The 18,933-nt window shown below is 42.0% G+C and overlaps 1 protein-coding gene across 1 annotated transcript in view; it reads left to right on the forward strand.

Moving 5' to 3' along the window:
- The window catches only part of LOC122792978 (arf-GAP with GTPase, ANK repeat and PH domain-containing protein 1-like), a 2,685,441-nt gene that overhangs the window by 1,155,281 nt on the left and 1,511,227 nt on the right, over positions 1–18,933 (forward strand). The window contains exon 10 of the mRNA XM_044060583.1: positions 4,223–4,315. Within this exon, the coding sequence (XP_043916518.1) occupies positions 4,223–4,315 (93 nt within the window). The remainder of the gene's footprint in view (positions 1–4,222; positions 4,316–18,933) is intronic.

Genomic DNA, 18,933 nt, shown 5'->3' on the forward strand with positions numbered 1-18,933 from the left:
AGGGACAAGGTTTCTTTGAGAACTAATCTTCCTTTTATAGCTAAAGTGGTTTATTTTAAGCCAAACTCTCCATCTCCCTATTTTCTGTACTGAATCTAAAAATGAGCAAGAAAGGGTAGTCAACACTTTAAATATCCGCAGATGGCTTGGGTACTGTCTTGACAGAACTAAATCTCTCAGATCTTCAGATCAGTTGGTTATTTCTTGTGACGGTAAGAAGAGACATCTTGCATCAAAACAAACTGTTTCCAAATGGTTGTCTAAAAATATAACTTTTTGTTATACTCACTATAACAAGTCTATTTCAGGAAGAGTCAAGGCCCTCTTTACAAGGGCCTTGGCTTCATCATTGGCTTTTTGGAAAGGGTTGAATGCTACAAATTTTCTAGAAACTGCTGCTTGGTCTTCTGAACATACTTTTACAAAGCACTATAAGCTTGATTCCTTCTCTAGGTCCAGATCAAGCTTTGCTAGGACCATTCTCCAGGTATTCCTGGACTTTTCTCCTTTCCCCTCTCAAATGTTGTTAGCTATGGTAATCTACCCATGTAGCTAAGGTTACTGCAGCATGATGAATATGATAAACATAATGCATTGCATTGTGTATGTTGAACTTACCATAACAGTAGATGTTCTAATGACCACTAATCCTGTAGCCGCTTCCTCCATCCCCCTTGTTTTTGGTGTGTTTTTTTATGCCAGGGTGTGATCATTTATTTTTTGTTGTTCCTAACATAGTCCTTTCAGGGCTCAACCTTCCTCTTTCTGTTGGCAGGAAAGATCTGAAGTGCTTTGCTCCCAAACATGTCTTTTAGTTAGCTCAGCTCAAGCTGCTTGACATTTTGCGTACATGGAAGGTGCCTTGAAGGTCTGTAAGCTAGCCAGCTGTTATATCCTTGGCAGGATATAACCTACATAGCTAAGGCAACTCCAGCAGTCATCATTCCAGCATCAGCTGTTACGGTAAGTTCAGCTTACACAACTGCACTTTGATTACTCAACGGGTTGTTTTTGTGTGTTAATGTTCATTAGTGGATCTTTTTTTCCCCAGATCTTAACTGTAAATTGACATTAAACACTGTTGCATACCTCTTGTGACAAATGAATAAGAGGCATGTTAGAGTTAGGATGTTACTCATAAAGAGCTTTAACCTTGACCATAAATACAATAACAACATACTTTTCTGAATCTTGGCACTGCAGTACCTCTCTGCCACACCATTTCCATTCTGACAATCACTCCTCATAATACCTTGCACCTAGGGCACCTTCCCCCTATGCACCACCGTGCCTCTGCCTCAATGTAGCACCACAAAAGAAGAAAAAAATGCTGCTAAAAGTACTTGAAGTGAAAATGGCATTTCTTTATGAGACCAGTAGAAGTGTGTGTGTTTTGGTTTTCTTGTTATATGTTTTGAACCAGAAGCAAGGTTTTTGTTAGACAGTCCTGCTCAAGCAACATGGATGAAGAGAGACCTGACATGCCACAGGAAGCATAGTGTTCTGGGCCACAAACGTATAGTAATATTGTTAGCAGTAATAGGTCATCACCGTACATATTGTAGATGGTGGCAGAGGCTGTCTCCTTACTACCTTCAGCCTTTTCCCTGACCTGTCTGCCTTTTCCTCAGCCCTTTCTTACAGTGCTTGGTGTTGCTGGCATTGGAAGTCTATCCTGTTTGGCAGGTGCCAAATATGGAGCCATTTTCAGGAACACAAGATGGTCAGGGCTTCTCATCTGCATGTGCCATACACTGCAGAATTGTGGAGAGAATATATTCTGCATGTGTCATACACTGAAGAATTGTGGAGAGAAGGTATAGATCTCAGGACACTTGCTGTACATTTCTTCTTTTATCTGTAGGACCCATTTCATTGTTCCTTGTCTTTCATACCAATTAGTTCCTCATAATTTCAGAGTGTCACCTTCAACGTTTAGCTTAGCTGTGGGTGTAGAAGTCTTCGTGAAGTGGCTGCAGTGGTGATAGTTTCCTTCATACACAAAGGTGCATGATTTTCTTGTACAAGGATGACCAGCTGGTGCCCAGGGAAGACCTTGGACTAGATGCAGGGCTTAACTGTATGTACTTTCCACTTGGCAGCAAAACCTGGGTAGAATTTTAACTGCAAAAGTATTTTTCGTTTGGATGCATATAGGAATATTGTTATACTGCTGAATATTTTCACTGAAGTCATCTTACCCAGTGAAAAAAGGAAAAAGTGTGTTTGTTTTTATACTTGTCCCTTTTTTCCAGATTTGTGTGACCTTGGAGAGATTTGTTTAGAGATCAGGATGTTTTTGGTGATTGTTGTCTCATGTGGTAGGTTGTTTGTTACTATTTATTTATTTATTATTTATTTATTTAACATTTATTTTACCAGGATAAGTCCAACTGGACATCATGTGTCCTTTTTCAGTGGAGTCCTGGGGAGAAAAGCTCCAAAGAAATAACAGTGTACATACATGCTTTAGATAACAGTAAAACTAGCATACAAGATAAGAGAAACAATGAAGTACAAAAAACAATTATGTAAAACAATAAGATACTCAGGAGTAGTACCATTATTTACAATATATACAAAAAGTACATTTCAGGTGAGAGTATAGTGTATGCATTAAAGGCTTCAACAGGTCACTTACATGTGGAAAAGTGGGTCTTCAAGGGGGGACTTTGCAGTTGCAGAGAGAGTTAGTATTGAGGTGTAATTTAAGAAGGCCTTTGAAGGTGCCTGTGTGACTTTGTAGCCTGAGTTCAGGTGGGAGGGTGTTCCATGCTTTGGCAACATCATGGGAGAATAAGGCCTCCCTTGAACTGTTATTGCATGGATTAACTTCAATCAGGTTTTTGATACATGAACATAGCTCCCTTTTAGGGTTGTGAAAGTTTAGCATGTCTGCAAGGGCAGGGCACCTCCCCGGATGGAAGAGAATTTGATGGGCTATGATCAGTTGGTGGTAGCATAGTAGGTTTGGAAATTCTAACCAGTGCAGTTTAGTTAGGGATAGGCAATGGTGGGAATGTGATTTATTATTGGCAGTGAACCTAGCTATTTTATTGTAGCATGTAGAGAGTTTGTTCAGGTTGGTTTTGTTAATATTGCTGAGAACTGGAGAGGCGTAAAGTAGTGTTGATAAGAGATGAGTTCTGGCTATTGTTGTTCTAGTCTCAGGGTTAGGAATAGTTTAATAATACTATTAATAGTTTAGTAATACTATGAATATTAGATATTTATTTTGCACTATTTCAAGTCCCAATATGGTTAATCTATTTTTTCTTGTGTGATGTGTGTCTTAAGAGTAATTAAAAGTCATCAGTGTTTCCTTTTAGCACTGATTCTTATGTACCTGGCTTGCATATACTGAGAGAAGGATTGCTTATGCAATGACTTAAAGGCAGTTGGCACAGAGGTTAAGGTTGTGAGTTGTAGTTTCTGTAGTACAAGTTTTTATTCCCTCAGCCCTCACTTGCCTACTCTGTGACCTTGAGCACGTTACGTAACCAGACATTGTTCCCACGTCACCGCTGAAAAGGAACTGCATGTCCAGTGGCCCTTCCTGATTAACAAGTGGGTATTATCATGTGACCTAGTAAAGCGATCCATATAGAATTTCAGCCATGTATTTCACCTAGAATTTGGACAGTGACTTTGTACTTGTAATAGTTCTCTGGCTTTTCTCTCACTGTTTTGATCTGAACTGCTAGGAGAGCCTGCTTCTATAAATTCTCGGTGTTAATGATGTACAGAGTAAATTGAAGATTTCCATAAATAAATAATATTTTTATACCTAATAACCTGTCTTTAAACAGCAATATTAGATTTGTGGTGTATTTATTTTGTATCAGGCTATGTAAAATTTGTTTGACGTTTATGCAGTCTTCTTTTGGTGACTTGCCATTATGTTTTAGCCTTAACTTAGGATTTTAAGACTTCTGGTTTTATAATCATCAGCAAAAGTAAATGAACTATGTTGGGGCCAAAGTACTGTCTTTAAGTAGTGATTAAAAGAGAGAGGAAGAACAGCAGTGAACCATAACGCAAATTGTGTTTAAATATCCGATCTTTCAAAGTTTTATCAGAAAGTGCTTGTTAATTTCTTAAAGCTCTTCTTCATGTGTTTTTCCTGCCAGGTATACTGCAAATAATGATGAAACTGTTGTAATGAATGCTGAGTTAAAAAACAAGTGACAAGAGCACGGGTTTCTTTTTTCTGTCCATGTAGTCTCGGAAAGGAAGTGATCCAGACAAAGAGAAGAAGAGCCTGGAGAGCAGGGCAGATAGCATTGGTAGTGGCCGTGCAATTCCAATTAAACAGGTAAACTTTGGCTCCCGTGTAATTGGAGACACTGATAACCCACAGTTTGAAACATTGTAACACCACGAAGCTCTGCTCAAGCACTGGGTTTGTTTGATGCCTTGCAACTGATGAATCTGGAAAGCATGCACTTGACATCAATTAGGCGAGGGAGCTGCGTGTATTAAAGTAGATCATTAGACTAAGAAGTGAAAGGATTTGGAAAACTGGCCCTAATGAAGCACAGTCTGGCGGCCTGCATATGGAACATGTTTTCAGACATTGTTTCCTTCAAAGGCTGCTTTCTATATAAAAGTACTTTGATTGGGCTGCATGCAGCTAGCAGAGGTAAATCTGTTCACTTTGCAGAGCCCCTTGTGATCACAGGAATTGCCTGTATTGCCCCTAATTTACCACTGTAAGAGGACATCTAAACACTATTTCAGGCTGGTTTGTAACAACGAAGCAATTAGTTGAGATAATCATAGCTGGAGTATCAGCTGTAGGTGCTTGTTGGTAATTTGCTAATGAAAAAAGTATAGCTGTGATTAGGTTTGGTTTCATTTAGACCTTGTTATTAAGGGGAGCTTTGACTGCTATGAGATAAACTCATAATTAAACATTATCTTTGCAGTTTAGAAACTGAGAAAGTGGTTAGTTACTGTCTTTCTCCTCATCAGAATTGTTGCATTCTAACCTAATGTGCACTTTAATGTTTCCTTCAGTGTTATGTTTTAGGTGACCATTTTTGGAATTATGCTGTTCTAATGATTTATCATAACATGTTGAATACCTTTTGAAAAGTTGGTTATTTTAAATTTGAGGTACTCTGCATCATGTTTGATATAGTTTCTTTTTGCTTTGCCTTTCTATTGACATGACTGAAAATACTTTATAGGAAGGTACTTACATTAAAGTTTTTGTGTTGGTTGAGAAATGTGTTTCACTAATTTGAGGAAAAGAAAATACAATCTTTATTTTGCTTTGTGAAAGTTTCATTAATGTAAGTAAACAAGATGTATAATATTAAAATCAAACAAAAAACAAAGTCATTGCTTTAGATGGATTGAATGTTTAAATATTTTATCTGTATTTGGAGGGTCAATTGTTTATAATTTAAACTGTGGTCAGTTTACAATTTATTTACATATTTATATAGAAATATTTGTTGTTCATCCTAAAATCGCTGATTTGGGAGTTATACAGATGTGAGAGTATTTGAAAGGGGATGTCATCCACCTCGTTTGCTCTTCTCAGCAGTCAGAGTTCCCTGTGGTACCCAGTGGTGCAGTTTTAAGATGTGCATTTGTAAGGACCATAGTCTTGTGAATGTGTGCATTGTGCACTTTCTTTAGTTCTTTTTTGCTGCTCAGAGCAAGTGATTGAGCCACGCTGTGATTTTCTATTTGGTCATTTGCTCCTCAGTCTTAGTCATGCGTGTGCTAAGTATGGATTTTCCATTATTTATGGTTTAGAACTTTTACTAATGTCATCCAAATAAAGTATTATCAAAAAATGTTCTTTTTGGCATCAGATTCCACAAAACTTTATTTGCAATCTCTTTTTGGGGGTGGTCTTGGCTGTGAATGAGAAATCTTTAGCTATAAGGGTGGAAGATGGCAAGCCTTTTGAGCATAAAAAGTTAGATGCTTTAACTAGTGCAGTTTTTCTACATTAATTCCTCCTCCTTTGCATCAGAAGTTTGCTACTAAATCTAAACAATTGGAGAATTGTTTTTACTGCTGACGTCATTAGGGAGCCACCCAGGCATTTTGTTATGAGCAAGCAGTGTCTTCCTTCATTTGCTAGTGTTTGGATTCATTTTTTTTTCAATTCATGGGCTGATGCTCACTCTCATTCTCTTAGTTTCCCAAATAATTCACCCCCTCCCAAATGGGTCTACAGGAGAGGCAGCAGCTAGGACAGTGGGCTACAGTAACCTCCCTTTTTAGATGTCAGTTTCTAGGAATTCATTGTGGAAAGTGATGTTGGAGCCTGTCATGTGCTGGTGCTGGAGAGACGGTTAGCTTCTGCTGCTGCTCTTCTGTGTGACTTAGTGGCTGCTATGAGTAGGATATTGGGGACTGGGTGTCACTGTGGCAATACTTGTTCCTACATCAACTCTTATTCAGAATGAATGGATGACTGCTATGTTACCCATCCCACAAGCACCCCAGTATTACTTTTTGTGTTGAGATTGAGGTGAGCAGTTATATCCAGCACAGACAGCTGACGAGGTGGGTGGACACACAGAAAATGTGGCTGTGACAATTTGGATATGAACTTTGAGGATGCCAATTCTGGTATTGTCTTAAAGAAGAATCTGGCTGTTAGTGCAGAGGATTAAGGCTCTTTTTTTAATCAAAGGGTACATGGTTTGATTCCTTTCACTTCCATTTGCCTAGTGGGTGACTGAGTAGTGCTCTATGGTCAGCCCTAAAAAGGGGCATTCTGTATCTTTTGGGCTTACCAAGTTAACAATTGGACAAAAAATAAATAAAAAGATGGCTGGGTCCAGAGCATGGCCTGTTTCCTTTGGATGCACCTCTAGGCCAAGTCCTGTTGTTTTGGGTGTCTTCTAAAAATGTTTTGAAAGAGTTAGAGAAGGATGAAACAATGGAGAATATTAAGCATATGTTTTTATCTTCCCGTTTCCATGTTCTTAAGAACTTTCCCTCTAAAACTTGTATTTTTTATCAAAGGAAGGAAAGACAACAGCAATACTGACTGACAAAACAATATCTGTATAGGGAAAAGTATGGGATTCCCAATCATGGCAGCCGGACAGCATGTCTTTTGGTAGCAGCCAGTGATGGTCCTTCCCATTATCTCTTACAGACCGCATTCCCCAGGAGAAAGGAGTACCAGTTTTACAAAGTTCCACAATGATTCCTCAATCTCCATCCCATAGGAGAAATATTTACTCATTCCATTAGGTTCCATAATTATATCATAAAAATACTAAAACACTATAGACGTGCATAAGTGACTTTCATGCAGTTGGAACATGCATAAAGTAAGAAGACTTTTTTTTTGCAGGGAATAACTCCCATTTGTACTGTCCCATGTCAGGGGCTACACTCCTGAATCCCTTATTTTGTTAAACTTTCTCCAAGGTTGCTCCATCCAATAAGCATTTAAAAACATAAAAAGTATCACCTTTCTTCCTAGATGGTGCTGTCTCAGAGTCATTATAAATTGCTGCAGTTCAAGGCCTGACATGTACATGTCTACATCACTTAGCGAGCAAACAACTACAAAGAAACCATATATCAAGCAAACATACTTGAGCAAATGGGGATCAGTAAGCAATAAACTGAACATTTGAAGGGACCCTTTTATATCTCAAATATGTTAAATGATAATAAACTGATTGGTTAGCTGAATATTGTCAGCAGAGTGCACTAAAGAATTCTGCACTACTTCTGTTCCAGGCCCCATCCTCATTATTTATAGAAATCAGATTTGTGTGGCTGTGTATTTAATAACATGGTTACCAGACTATCAAGCAATGTAACAATACCCTTGACACATCAGGGAAATAATTCCCTTTACTTTATCTTTCATTAATGTGGCCATTTTCCTGCCCAAATTACCCCTCTGTATTCTGGTGTCCATCTTCTGCTATTCCAGCGCTGTCCTAGTCTCCTCCCAGCATGACACCCTTCCTTCCCTTTATGAAGACTAAAGCAGAGAATTCATTCAGCATCTCTGCTGTTTAGTTTTTCTATGCAATGTCTCTTCCATCATTACCTTACCTGACCAGCTGTGTGCCTCTGTTTGTCCTTTCTGCAGTTTGCTGCCCTTATTGACCCCCTTCTTGACAGTTTCCTATTGAGTTGCTCCTTTGATGATGTCAGATCCTTAGTAACCCTTTTAATTGCCTTCTTGTACTGTGCCTCCACTACCTCATGCCTTCCACCTTTTATGTGCCCTACTTTTTGCTGTAGTCACCAGCCTCATATCTCTCTGTAGCCACATTGACTCTCTCACTTTCAGTTTTTCTTTTTTGCAGTTCTACAAACTTCTTTTCGTAGCTGCAAGTATTGTGTCCCTGATTCATCCACATACTTTTTCAGTCGCTTAGTATGCTTCCAGTCCCTTAACTTACTTCTGCTATGGTTCTCTGGGTCATTGTAGTCCAGTCCTCTGAAAGCCTACACCATTATCATTGGTTTTGTGCCCCCAACATTCTAAATCACAAGTTATATGATTTGTGTTGCTTAATGATGTCTTCAGCTATCTGTGATTCTTCCACCTTGACATGGATCATGTGCAGAATTCTTTCAAGTGATTAGTTAGCTATACTTCCCATCTCCCCTGAAGCTTGGAATATATTAGCTTGTTCTTAGCAGATTCAGATCCCCATAATTATCATGACTGTCCTTTTGCCCCCTACCCCCCAAGCACACTCATTTACTCACTTTTAGAGGCTGATACCTTGATGTCCTTCAAGAATGCAACTGCAGTCATAACATGTGGGTTGTCCTGCCTCAGGCAGCCCTCGGTCGGCCGGATTCCAAAGTCTGGGTCCGACGTCGGCTGATGTCGCATTTCTCTCCGACGTCAGAGCGGCTGGAGTACATAAGCATCAGCCGACGCCATTTTCTCCAGTCTTTCTTGCCATGCGGTGCCCGAAGCAGAAGCAGTTCGCAAGTGCCGGTCGGTCAGCTTCCTGTATTCTTCGAGGGACCTTTTCTTGCCTCAGCCGATGTCAGAAATTACTGAAAAAGTTAACAATTGTCTTTCTTGTGGTAAACAAATACCTCATAAGGATTTCCACTCTTACTGTCTTCCTTGCCTTGGCCCAGACCACAACGTCTCGGCCTGTGTAGCCTGTGCTCGCTTCAACAAGCGCACTCTCAGGTGCCGGGCGGAGTTCGCTGAAGATTTTTTCACCGATAAATTTGCTTACACCATGCCGTCGGATCTTCCGACATCGCAAACTCCCAAAAAGCGAAAAGACCGGGACTGACATCCTCGGCCCGCGTCTACCACCGACTCCACGCCAAAACCTAGCATGAGTGCTCCAGTTCCCTCTGAGACGGTCTCTCCACCGCTCGACCGAAACGAAGACATTACCGGACTCGATTCCGGACATCACTGACGCCAGTTATCGATTTTCCTCCGGATACCGAAACGAAATGCCCGAGACCATTGCTGTAGACAAGGTCACTCCTGCACGTGGAGCTGCCAGGCCTCCTATGGCCATGTCTATTAAGGCCTACACTAGGGCTAAGGCAGCCATCAAAACAAAGCATATTACTTCTAAATCCTTACATCAGCCTACTCCAGAGACACAAATTATGTCCATGGCTGCTGATTTAATTTCCATGATTAGAGGTTCACAGGCCCATCCTGAGAGAGGATCCCAGCCTCCTTCTGATAAAAGGCCCCGGGTTGAACCCTCTGACCCTATTCCTTCAGATGAAGATTCTGAGGGCTCTGTCCACTCTGATAGCCAGGAAGAGCTCTTCCAGACCTATGAGGACTCGGATGCAGAAGATTCCATCCTCCTGAGGATATTTCTTTTGGGGAAGTCCTGCACACTATGAGGGAACATTTCAAGTGGCAAGGTCAGGAATATTCTGATTTAGGACTTTCCTTAAGAAGCCCCAGCACAGGCCCTTAGCTATTCCTCCTGTACTTGATGTTCTGGATGATTTATATTCTGACTCTAGTGCTACCCCTGATTCTCTTCCTCCTGCTCTACACAGGTATTACAAGGTCCCAGAAACTCATTCCCATTTATTCAGGGCCCATGCTGCTGATTTGGAAACTATTTCACAGGGGCCTAAAGGAGTTTCAGCCTCCACCTCTAAAAATCCATTGCCCTCCAACTGGGAAGCTAGGTCATTAGAGAGATGGGGCAAAAAGGTTTACACATCCACTACCTTATCTATGAGAGCTTTAAATTTCCTTTTTCATATGTTACAATATCAGGATTACCTGTTAGAAGACTTACAAAAAACATTAGCCACTCCTGATCCTTTAGACAGGAAGACTTTGCAAGAAGCTGTACATAACACTCAGTAAGTAAGCAATCACTTCCTGCAGTGCGGATATGATGCACTGGAAGCTTCATGTAGGGCAGCTATGACAGGGGCAGTCATTCATAGACATGCTTGGTTAAAAGATCAACCTCTACCAGATCATGTAAAAGCAAAACTTCTGGATGCACCTTTGGAAAAGAACAAGCTTTTTAGTGCAAATGCTAAGGATGTGTTAAAGACCATCGAAGAAAAAGCAAAATCAGTTCAGACGGTGAAAGATTTCCTCCAGGTTCAACCCCCCAGATTCAGTAGGAATTGGCCTTCTAAAAACTGGTCCTTTCCTAATCCAGAAAAGTTTCAAAGGGGTAAGAACAGGAAGAGGCCAATACAGAGGCCCTTACAGGGGACAACAATGGCAGCCAGGAAACCAAAGAAGTGCGGGGTTTCACCTGCCCCACAGCCACAATCTCAATGACTTTTCTCTACTACCGCCTACCAGGGAACAAATAGAAGCTGGAAATTATCTCTGTTTGCAGAAAATTGGCACAGACTGACAAAGGACAAATGGATTTTGGACATTATAGACCGAGGGTACAGGTTTCATTTTCATACCTTACCAAGAAAACAAGGCATGCCAAACCTACCACAAAACCAGAGGGCAGAGGCTATCAAGCAAATCACTCTGCTGACTCGGATGAAAGCAATAGAAAGAGTTCCACAACAAGAACAAGACCACGGGTTTTACTCAAGACTGTTCCTTGTTCCAAGAAAAGAATGTCAATGGAGACCAATACTGGACTTGTCCGCATTAAACACCTTTCTCATAGTACCAAAGTTCAAAATGCTGACTCTACAGCAACTCCTTCCCATGCTGGGCAAGGGTCTTGGCTGATTACTCTGGACCTCAAGGAGGCATACCTGCATGTCCCTATCAAACACAGCTGCAGAAGATACCTCAGATTTCTTGCAGGGCCAGAGCATTATCAATTCTCAGCATTGCCATTTGGCTTATCTACTGCGTCCAGAGTATTCACAAAATGCCTGGCTTCAGTAATTGCTCATTGCAGGCTCCAGGGATACAAATTTACCCGTACCTGGACGACTGCCTCATACAAGCGGACGACAAATTGATGTTGACAAAAAACCTGGATTATGTCATACGATTACTTCAAGCTCTGGGATACACTGTCAACTTCCAAAAGTCAAGACTGCAGCCATCCCAGCAAATAATCTTCTTAGGAGCCAAACTAGACACAGCCTCTCAGATGGCTTACCTGACAGAAGACAAGCAAGAGAAGTTAACTCATTACTTCAAAAGTTTAGTAAAACTCACCCAGATGACTGCAAGGAGATTCCTACAGGCCCTGGGTTACATGGTATCCTGCATTCTCCTGGTTCCATTAGCAAGACTACACATGAGAAAGCTTCAATGGTACCTAAAAAGCATTTGGTCTCAACACAGCAACAACTTGGAGACAATCATACTCATTCCATGCCTACGAATTCCTATGGTGGGCCTCGGTGAGCCAGGCAAACACAGGTATGTCATTCAAAAAACCACAGATAACACAGACCATGACCACAGACGCCTCAGACCTTGGATGGGGGCGACATGGAAGGCAGGTGTATACAAGGACAATGGTCTCCAAGGGAAACACATCTGCATATAAACCAAAAGGAAATGCTGGCAGTAATGCATGCCATCGAGGCCTTTCAACACCAACTCCAGCAAGGCCATTTACTGATAATGGACAGACAACACCACTGTGATGTGGTACATAAACAAGCAAGGGGCACCCACTCTTACCCCTTTGCAGACTGACTATGCATCTTTGGGAGAAATCACTGAGCCTAAACATCCAGTTACAATCCCAGTTTGTTCCAGGAAAAGACAATGTGTTGGCGGACAGCCTAATTTCACAGATCCACACGAGTGGAGGTTACATCCGAAGGCCTTCACACACCTCACTTCGACATGGGGCAAGCCAGAAGTGGACCTATTTGCCTCTCACCACAACCATCTTCTACCAAAATTCTGCACAAGGACATACCATCCAAAAGCTTGGAAAATAGATGCCCTCTCATTCAACTGGAACTCCCTAACAATCTATGCATTCCCACCTCTGCCACTGATGACCTCAGTATTACTAAAGATCAAAGCAGAGAGACCCATGGGAATCATAATGACTGGCCAAGACAACACTGGTACCCACTACTACGGAGCATATGTCACACCAGGAGGTGGGGCCTTCCTCAATGGCCTCTACTTTTGACTCAACACAAACAGTGCATCCAAATCTTCAGACACTGCAGCTAACAGCCTGGGAGATCCCATAAATAACTTCAGCCTATCTCTCTCCAAGGAAGTTCAGCGGATACTAACAGAGGCTCGAATACCATCCACCAGAAAGGTTTACTTAGCAAAGTGGAAAAGATTCAGCAATTGGAATACCAGCAAGGGACATGATGCATCATTGCTGAACATCCCACTCATCTTGGAATATTTGGCAGATATGTTAAAGAACGGCCTCTCATATTCTTCCATAACGATACATGCATCTGCTATTTCAGCTAGATACAACACTGATCCTCCTGTTTTTTCACACCCTTTACTAAGGCAATTCCTCAGGGGAATCAAGAACATTAAGCCACCAAGAAAAGCCCCAGTGCCAGCCTGGGACCTCAATTTTGTCCTAGAAAAACTGACTCTACCTCCATTTGAGCCAGCAGCTTCAGTTGACTTGCAATTTCTCTCATGGAAGACAGCTTTCCTGTTGGCAGTTACCTCCGCAAGAAGGGTTTCGGAACTACAGGCCCTAATGGCAGTGCCACCCTTCATTATTTTTCACAGAGACAGGGTTTCATTAAGGACCAACCCTACTTTTATGCCAAAGGTGGTATCTAGGGTTTTTTTAAATCAAGCCATTCATCTGCCTGCTTTCTTCCCCAATCCTGAGAATAAGGGGGAAAGACTGTTGCATACCTTGGACATTCACAGACAACTGATACTACCTGGACAGAACCAAGGCCAATAGGAAGTCTGAACAACTTTTGTAGCTTACGCCTGCAGTCCAAGGAAACGCAATTTCAAGACAGACTATTTCAAAATGGATTGGACATTGCATCAGATTCTGTTATTCCTTTCATGGAAAGACTGTTCCAGCCAATGTCAGACCACATTCCACCAGAGCTACAGCCACCTCTACAGCATTCTTAAGAGGGGTGCCTACTAAGGTCATTCTAGAAGCTGCTACATGGAGCTCCGTGCATACATTCTCCAAACACTACAATCTCCCTATATACTCCAGATCCAGAGCAGGCTTTGCTTCGGCAGTCCTGCAGGGTTTGATTGCCACACCATCTTTTCCTAGAGCATTCCTCCTCCCCAGCTAAGCTATGGTATTCTACCCACATGTTATGACTGCAGTTGCATTCTTGAAGGACATAGTACAGTTTTGTACCTACCATAAATGTAGATGTCCGATAGACATGCAACTGCCTCCCTCCATACCCCTCTATGCCTAGGGTCCACTCCTATCCCTGTTACTCTTAGCTGGGGATATCTGTTATGGTGTATTTGTTTTATTGCTCTTTTATTTGTTTGGAATCCTGTTTTTGTCTTCCAATTTGATTACAGCCTTCCTTGGAGGGCACCTGGCATCTGGGGCAAGAAACACTGAAGAAAATGGCATCGGCTGATGCTTATGTACTCCAGAGCCCGCTGAGAAATGCGACATCAGGGACCCAGACTTTGGAATCCGGCCGACCGCGGGCTGCCTGAGGCAGGACAACCCACATGTTATGACTGCAGTTGCATGTCTATCGGACATCTACATTTATGGTAGGTACAAAACTGTACTTTTTGGTCCACTAGTACTTTACCCTCCTTTGTTTACATAAATACACCACAGTAGTGCCCTAGGCTTTGACCCAAACCTTTTCTTCTGTTTTTATGAGTTGGTTTTCTTTTTTCTCTGTGATCTACCAGATTTATTTTATTATTTATTTTATTGACATTTGTTTACCGGAAAAGTCCACTGGGCCACAAAGAGACAATTTTCAGTGGCGGCCCGGGGAGAAAAGCTCCAAGACATAAACTTACAAAATGCAGTACTGAACTACAACAGTTGCAGTGAGGCATTATGAAAGAACGATGAGCTCCAGGACAGGAGATTAAAATGCAATATTAAAAGTACAGTGTTTGCAATGAGACAATACAAAAACAGATAATTAATACAATGATTGCAATGAAGTGATGTCCTCAGTCATATAGATCACTACTCCATCTGTTGCCATCCTTTTTATTTTATTCTTAAGTAGCCTGTATCCTGGCACTTTCTTTTACCCCTTTGTCACTGATTCCTTCCGTCTGATTCTCTGCTTGCAGCTTGCCTACTTCCATTCCAGATTCCTTGTGCTTCCCGGATATGTTCTAAGTGTTCTTAGGTTTTTTGTTTTATTTTTGGTATGTCTTTTGTTTGTTTTACCTCCCTGCCTACTGCTAGAGTGCCTATACTTTTCCTTTGCTACTGTTCCATCTCCACTTCTATCTTAGTTTAAATATATGATTATGGAGACATAATCAGTCTCATCTTTGTACACTGTTACTTGTTATGTATAGCTTGTCTTTCTGCCAGGCATGTCGTATCACACTAGCAGTCCTATGCTTTTCTCTCTTATCCTGAGCTGCAGCCGTTTGCTGTGCTACCTCATGTTTTCTTCATTTAGAGTGCTGACTGTAGGCAGAGGTAACACTTTTAAAAGTTATATCCAACACCATTTCCTGGCATCTGTTTTTAGTTCTACTTGCTACCACCTCATCTCTCTTTGCCACGACATTAGTGCCTCCACGCACAATAGCATGTGTCCTCCCCTCTGTCTTGTTGATCTCCATGGCCACCTCCTATAAGTCTTTTCTCTTACCCCTTAATTCCTTCTTTCTCATGTATATGTATCCCTTTATTTCCAGTATCCCCGTAGTGAGCACCAGATTGCTGCATTTTACTCTCCTCTGTCTTCCTTCCTAACTGCCATGCCCTGCCTGTCCTTTACCTGCTTTCTCTGTCTCATTTCCTGCATTCTTTTCTCTTTCTGTTCATTACCTGTCTGTCCATGGCCTATTTGGGGTCTACTTTATTCTCTTGAAAGCTGAAAAGGGTGAATACAAATAGCGCGACACGTAAAGAGCGAACCACGAATATGTCAAATGAAACTGCGAAAAGGGAAGTGTCGAATCGTCATAGTTGGCCCATCTGCGGTATAGCTCCATATGGTAAGTGTGCGATAGTTACGGACCTTAGGGTTAGGGTGCGGGTTAAGGTAAGTGAATAGGTAGGTAATGTATGTAAGGTTTAGTGTACGGTTTTGTTAAGTGTGTGTGTGTGGAATATTTAGTTTGTCTGGGTAAGGGGAAGTGTGTGGTAGTTACGGACCTTAGGGTTAGGGAGGGGTTAATGATAGTGCATAGATAGTTGTGTATGTGGGGTTTAGTGTAGGGTTAGTAGTAGGGTTTTGGTGCTTTAATTTAGGGTTAGAAGTAGGGTTTTGGTTAGTGTATGTATGTGTTTTTTTATTGTGTTTGGGTAGTTAGTGTGATGCAGGCGGTGGGTTGGCCAACTATGACGGTTCGAGGTTTTAAATTTCACGGTTTAGTACGTTTGATGTATTCGAGGTTTGCTGTTTATCTGTCGTGCTATTTGTATTCACCCTTTTCAGCTTTCGAGAGAATAAAGTAGACCTGCCTATTTGCTACCCACCCTTGTGCTGCAGTTCCCTGCCTACCTCCTCAGCCCACTCATCTCCTTTCCCCATTCCACTTTCTTCATAGTGTACCTACCTTGGCCCTTGTACTTTTAACTTCTACTCCTTTTTATAGTTTTTGATATCCCCATCTCTGCATCATCCACCTGCTCTCCCTTATAGCCCACTCCAGTCGTCTAATCCTCCAAAATACTCCACACTCTGGGCCCCTGTATGTTCCTTAACTACACAAACACAGTGAACTCTCCAGTTTCTCACCTATTTCTGCCTGTCTGCAGCTCAGTTTATTTATTTATTTACTTACTTAATATTGTATTTAGATGTCTCTAAACTAGGCATCTTATGTCCAAAAATAATATGTGTATAAAATGGTATGACTGGTATAGGGAGAGAGCTAGCTGATATGATGGACAGAAGGAAGGTAGGTATATTGTGTGTGCAAGAGACAAGATGGAAGGGGAGTAAGGCTAGGTGTATCGGAGGTGGGTTCAAATTGTTTTATCATGGTGTGGATGGGAGGAGAAATGGCGTAGGAGTTATTCTGAAGGAACAGTATGCTGAGAGTGTTTTGGAGGTGAAAAGAGTGTCGGATACAGTGATGTTTATGAAGCTGGAAATTGATGGTGTAATGATGAATGTTGTTAGTGCGTATGCTCCACAAGTTGGGTGTGCAATGGATGAGAAAGAAAAATTTTGGAGTGAATTGGATGAAGTGGTGATGACTGTACCCAAGGGTGAGAGAGTGGTGATTGGAGCAGATTTCAATGGGCATGTTGGTGAAGGGAACAGAGGGGATGAGGAAGTGATGGGTAGGTATGGTGTTAAACAAAGGAATGCAGAAGGTCAGATGGTAGTGGATTTTGTGAAAAGGATGGACATGGCTGTGGTGAATACGTATTTTAAGAGGGAGGAGCATAGGGTGACATACAAGAGTGGAGGAAGATGCACACAGGTGGATTATATCTTATGTAGGAGGGCCAGTTTGAAGGAGATTGGAGACTGTAAAGTGGTGACCGGAGAAAGTGTCGTTAGGCAGCATAGGATAGTGGTTTGTAGGATGATGTTGGTTATCAAGTAGAGGAGGAGGAGGAGGAGTGTGAGGGCAGCACCAAGGATCAAATGATGGAAATTGAAAAGGGGTAATTGTGAGGTGGAGTTCAGGGATGAGTTAAGGCAGGCACTGGGTGGCAGTGAAGAGTTACCAAATAGCTGGGTAACTACAGCAGAGCTAGTAAGGGAGACGGCTAGAAAGGTGCTTGGTATCACATCTGGACAGAGGAAAGACGACAAGGAGAGATGGTGGTGGAATGAGGAAGTACAGGAGAGTATACAGAGAAAGAGGTTGGCAAAGAAGAAGTGGGATTGTCAGAGAGATGAAGAAAGTAGACAGGCGTATAAGGAGATGAGGTGCATGGCAAAGAGAGTGGTGGCGAAGGTTAAGGATAAGGCATATGAAGAGGTGTATGAAAGGTTGGACACTAAGGAGGGAGAAAAGGACCTGTACCGATTGGCTAGACAGAGGGACCGAGCTAAGAAAGATGTGCAGTAGGTAAGGGTGGTAAAGGATAATGAGGGAAACATACTCACAAGTGAGGAGAGTGTGTTGAGGAGATGGAAAGAGTACTTTGAGGGGTTGATGAATGAAGAGAATGAGAGGGAGAGAAGGTTGGATGATGTAGGGATAGTAAATCATGAAGTACAATGGATTAGCAAGGAGGAAGTAAGGATAGCTATGAAGAGAATGAAGAATGGAAAGGCTGTTGGCCCAGATGACATACCTGTGGAAGCATGGAGGTGTTTAGGTGAAATGGCAGTGGAGTTTTTAACAAGATTGTTTAATGAAATCTTGGAAAGTGAGAGGATGCCTGAGGAATGGAGAAAACGTGTTTTGGTACCGATTTTTAAAAATAAGGGTGATGTGCAGAGCTGTAGTAACTACAGAGGGTTAAAATTTATCAGTCACAGCATGAAGTTATGGGAAAGAGTAGTGGAAGCAAGGTTAAGAAGGGACGTGATCAGCAGTATGGTATGGTTTCATGCCAGGAAAGAGCACTACAAATGCAATCTTTGCTCTGAGAGTGTTGATGGAAAAGTACAGAGAATGTCGGAGGGAGTTGCATTGTGTTTTTGTAGACTTAGAGAAAGCATATGACAGGGTGCTTAAAGAGGAGTTGTGGTATTGTATGAGGAAGTCAGGAGTGTCAGAAAAGTATGTAAGAGTGGTACAGGATATGTACGAGGGTAGTGTGACAGCGGTGAGGTCTGCAGTGGGAGTGACGGATGCGTTTAAGGTGGAGGTGGGGTTACATCAAGGATCAGCTCTGAGCCCTTTCTTATTTGCAATGGTGATGGACAGGTTGACAGACGAGATCAGACAGGAGTCCCCGTGGACTATGATGTTTGCAGATGACATTGTGATCTGTAGTGAGAGTAGGGAACAGGTGGAGGACACCCTGGAGAGATGGAGATATGCTCTAAAGAGAAGAGGAATGAAGGTCAGCAGAACTAAGACAGAATGTATGTGTGTGAATGAGAGGGAGGATAGAGGAATGGTGAGGATGCAAGGAGTAAAGGTGGCAAAGGTGGATGAGTTTAAATACTTGGGATCAGTAGTTCAGAGTAACTGTGAGTGTGGAAGAGAGGTGAAGAAGAGAGTACAGGCAGGATGGAGTGGGTGGAGAAGAGTGTCAGGAGTGATTTGTGACAGACGAGTACTTGTAAGAGTGAAAGGGTAGGTCTACAAGAGGGTAGTGAGACCAGCTATGTTATATGGGTTGGAGACAGTGGCATTGACAAAAAGGCAGGAGTTTGAGCTGGATGTGGCAGAATTAAAGATGTTAAGATTTGCACTGGGTGTGACGAGGGTGGACAGGATTAAGAATAAGT

The sequence above is a fragment of the Protopterus annectens genome, chromosome 2.part0 (assembly GCF_019279795.1).
Source record: "Protopterus annectens isolate FY-2018-M chromosome 2.part0, PAN1.0, whole genome shotgun sequence".
Lineage (NCBI taxonomy): Eukaryota > Metazoa > Chordata > Ceratodontiformes > Protopteridae > Protopterus > Protopterus annectens.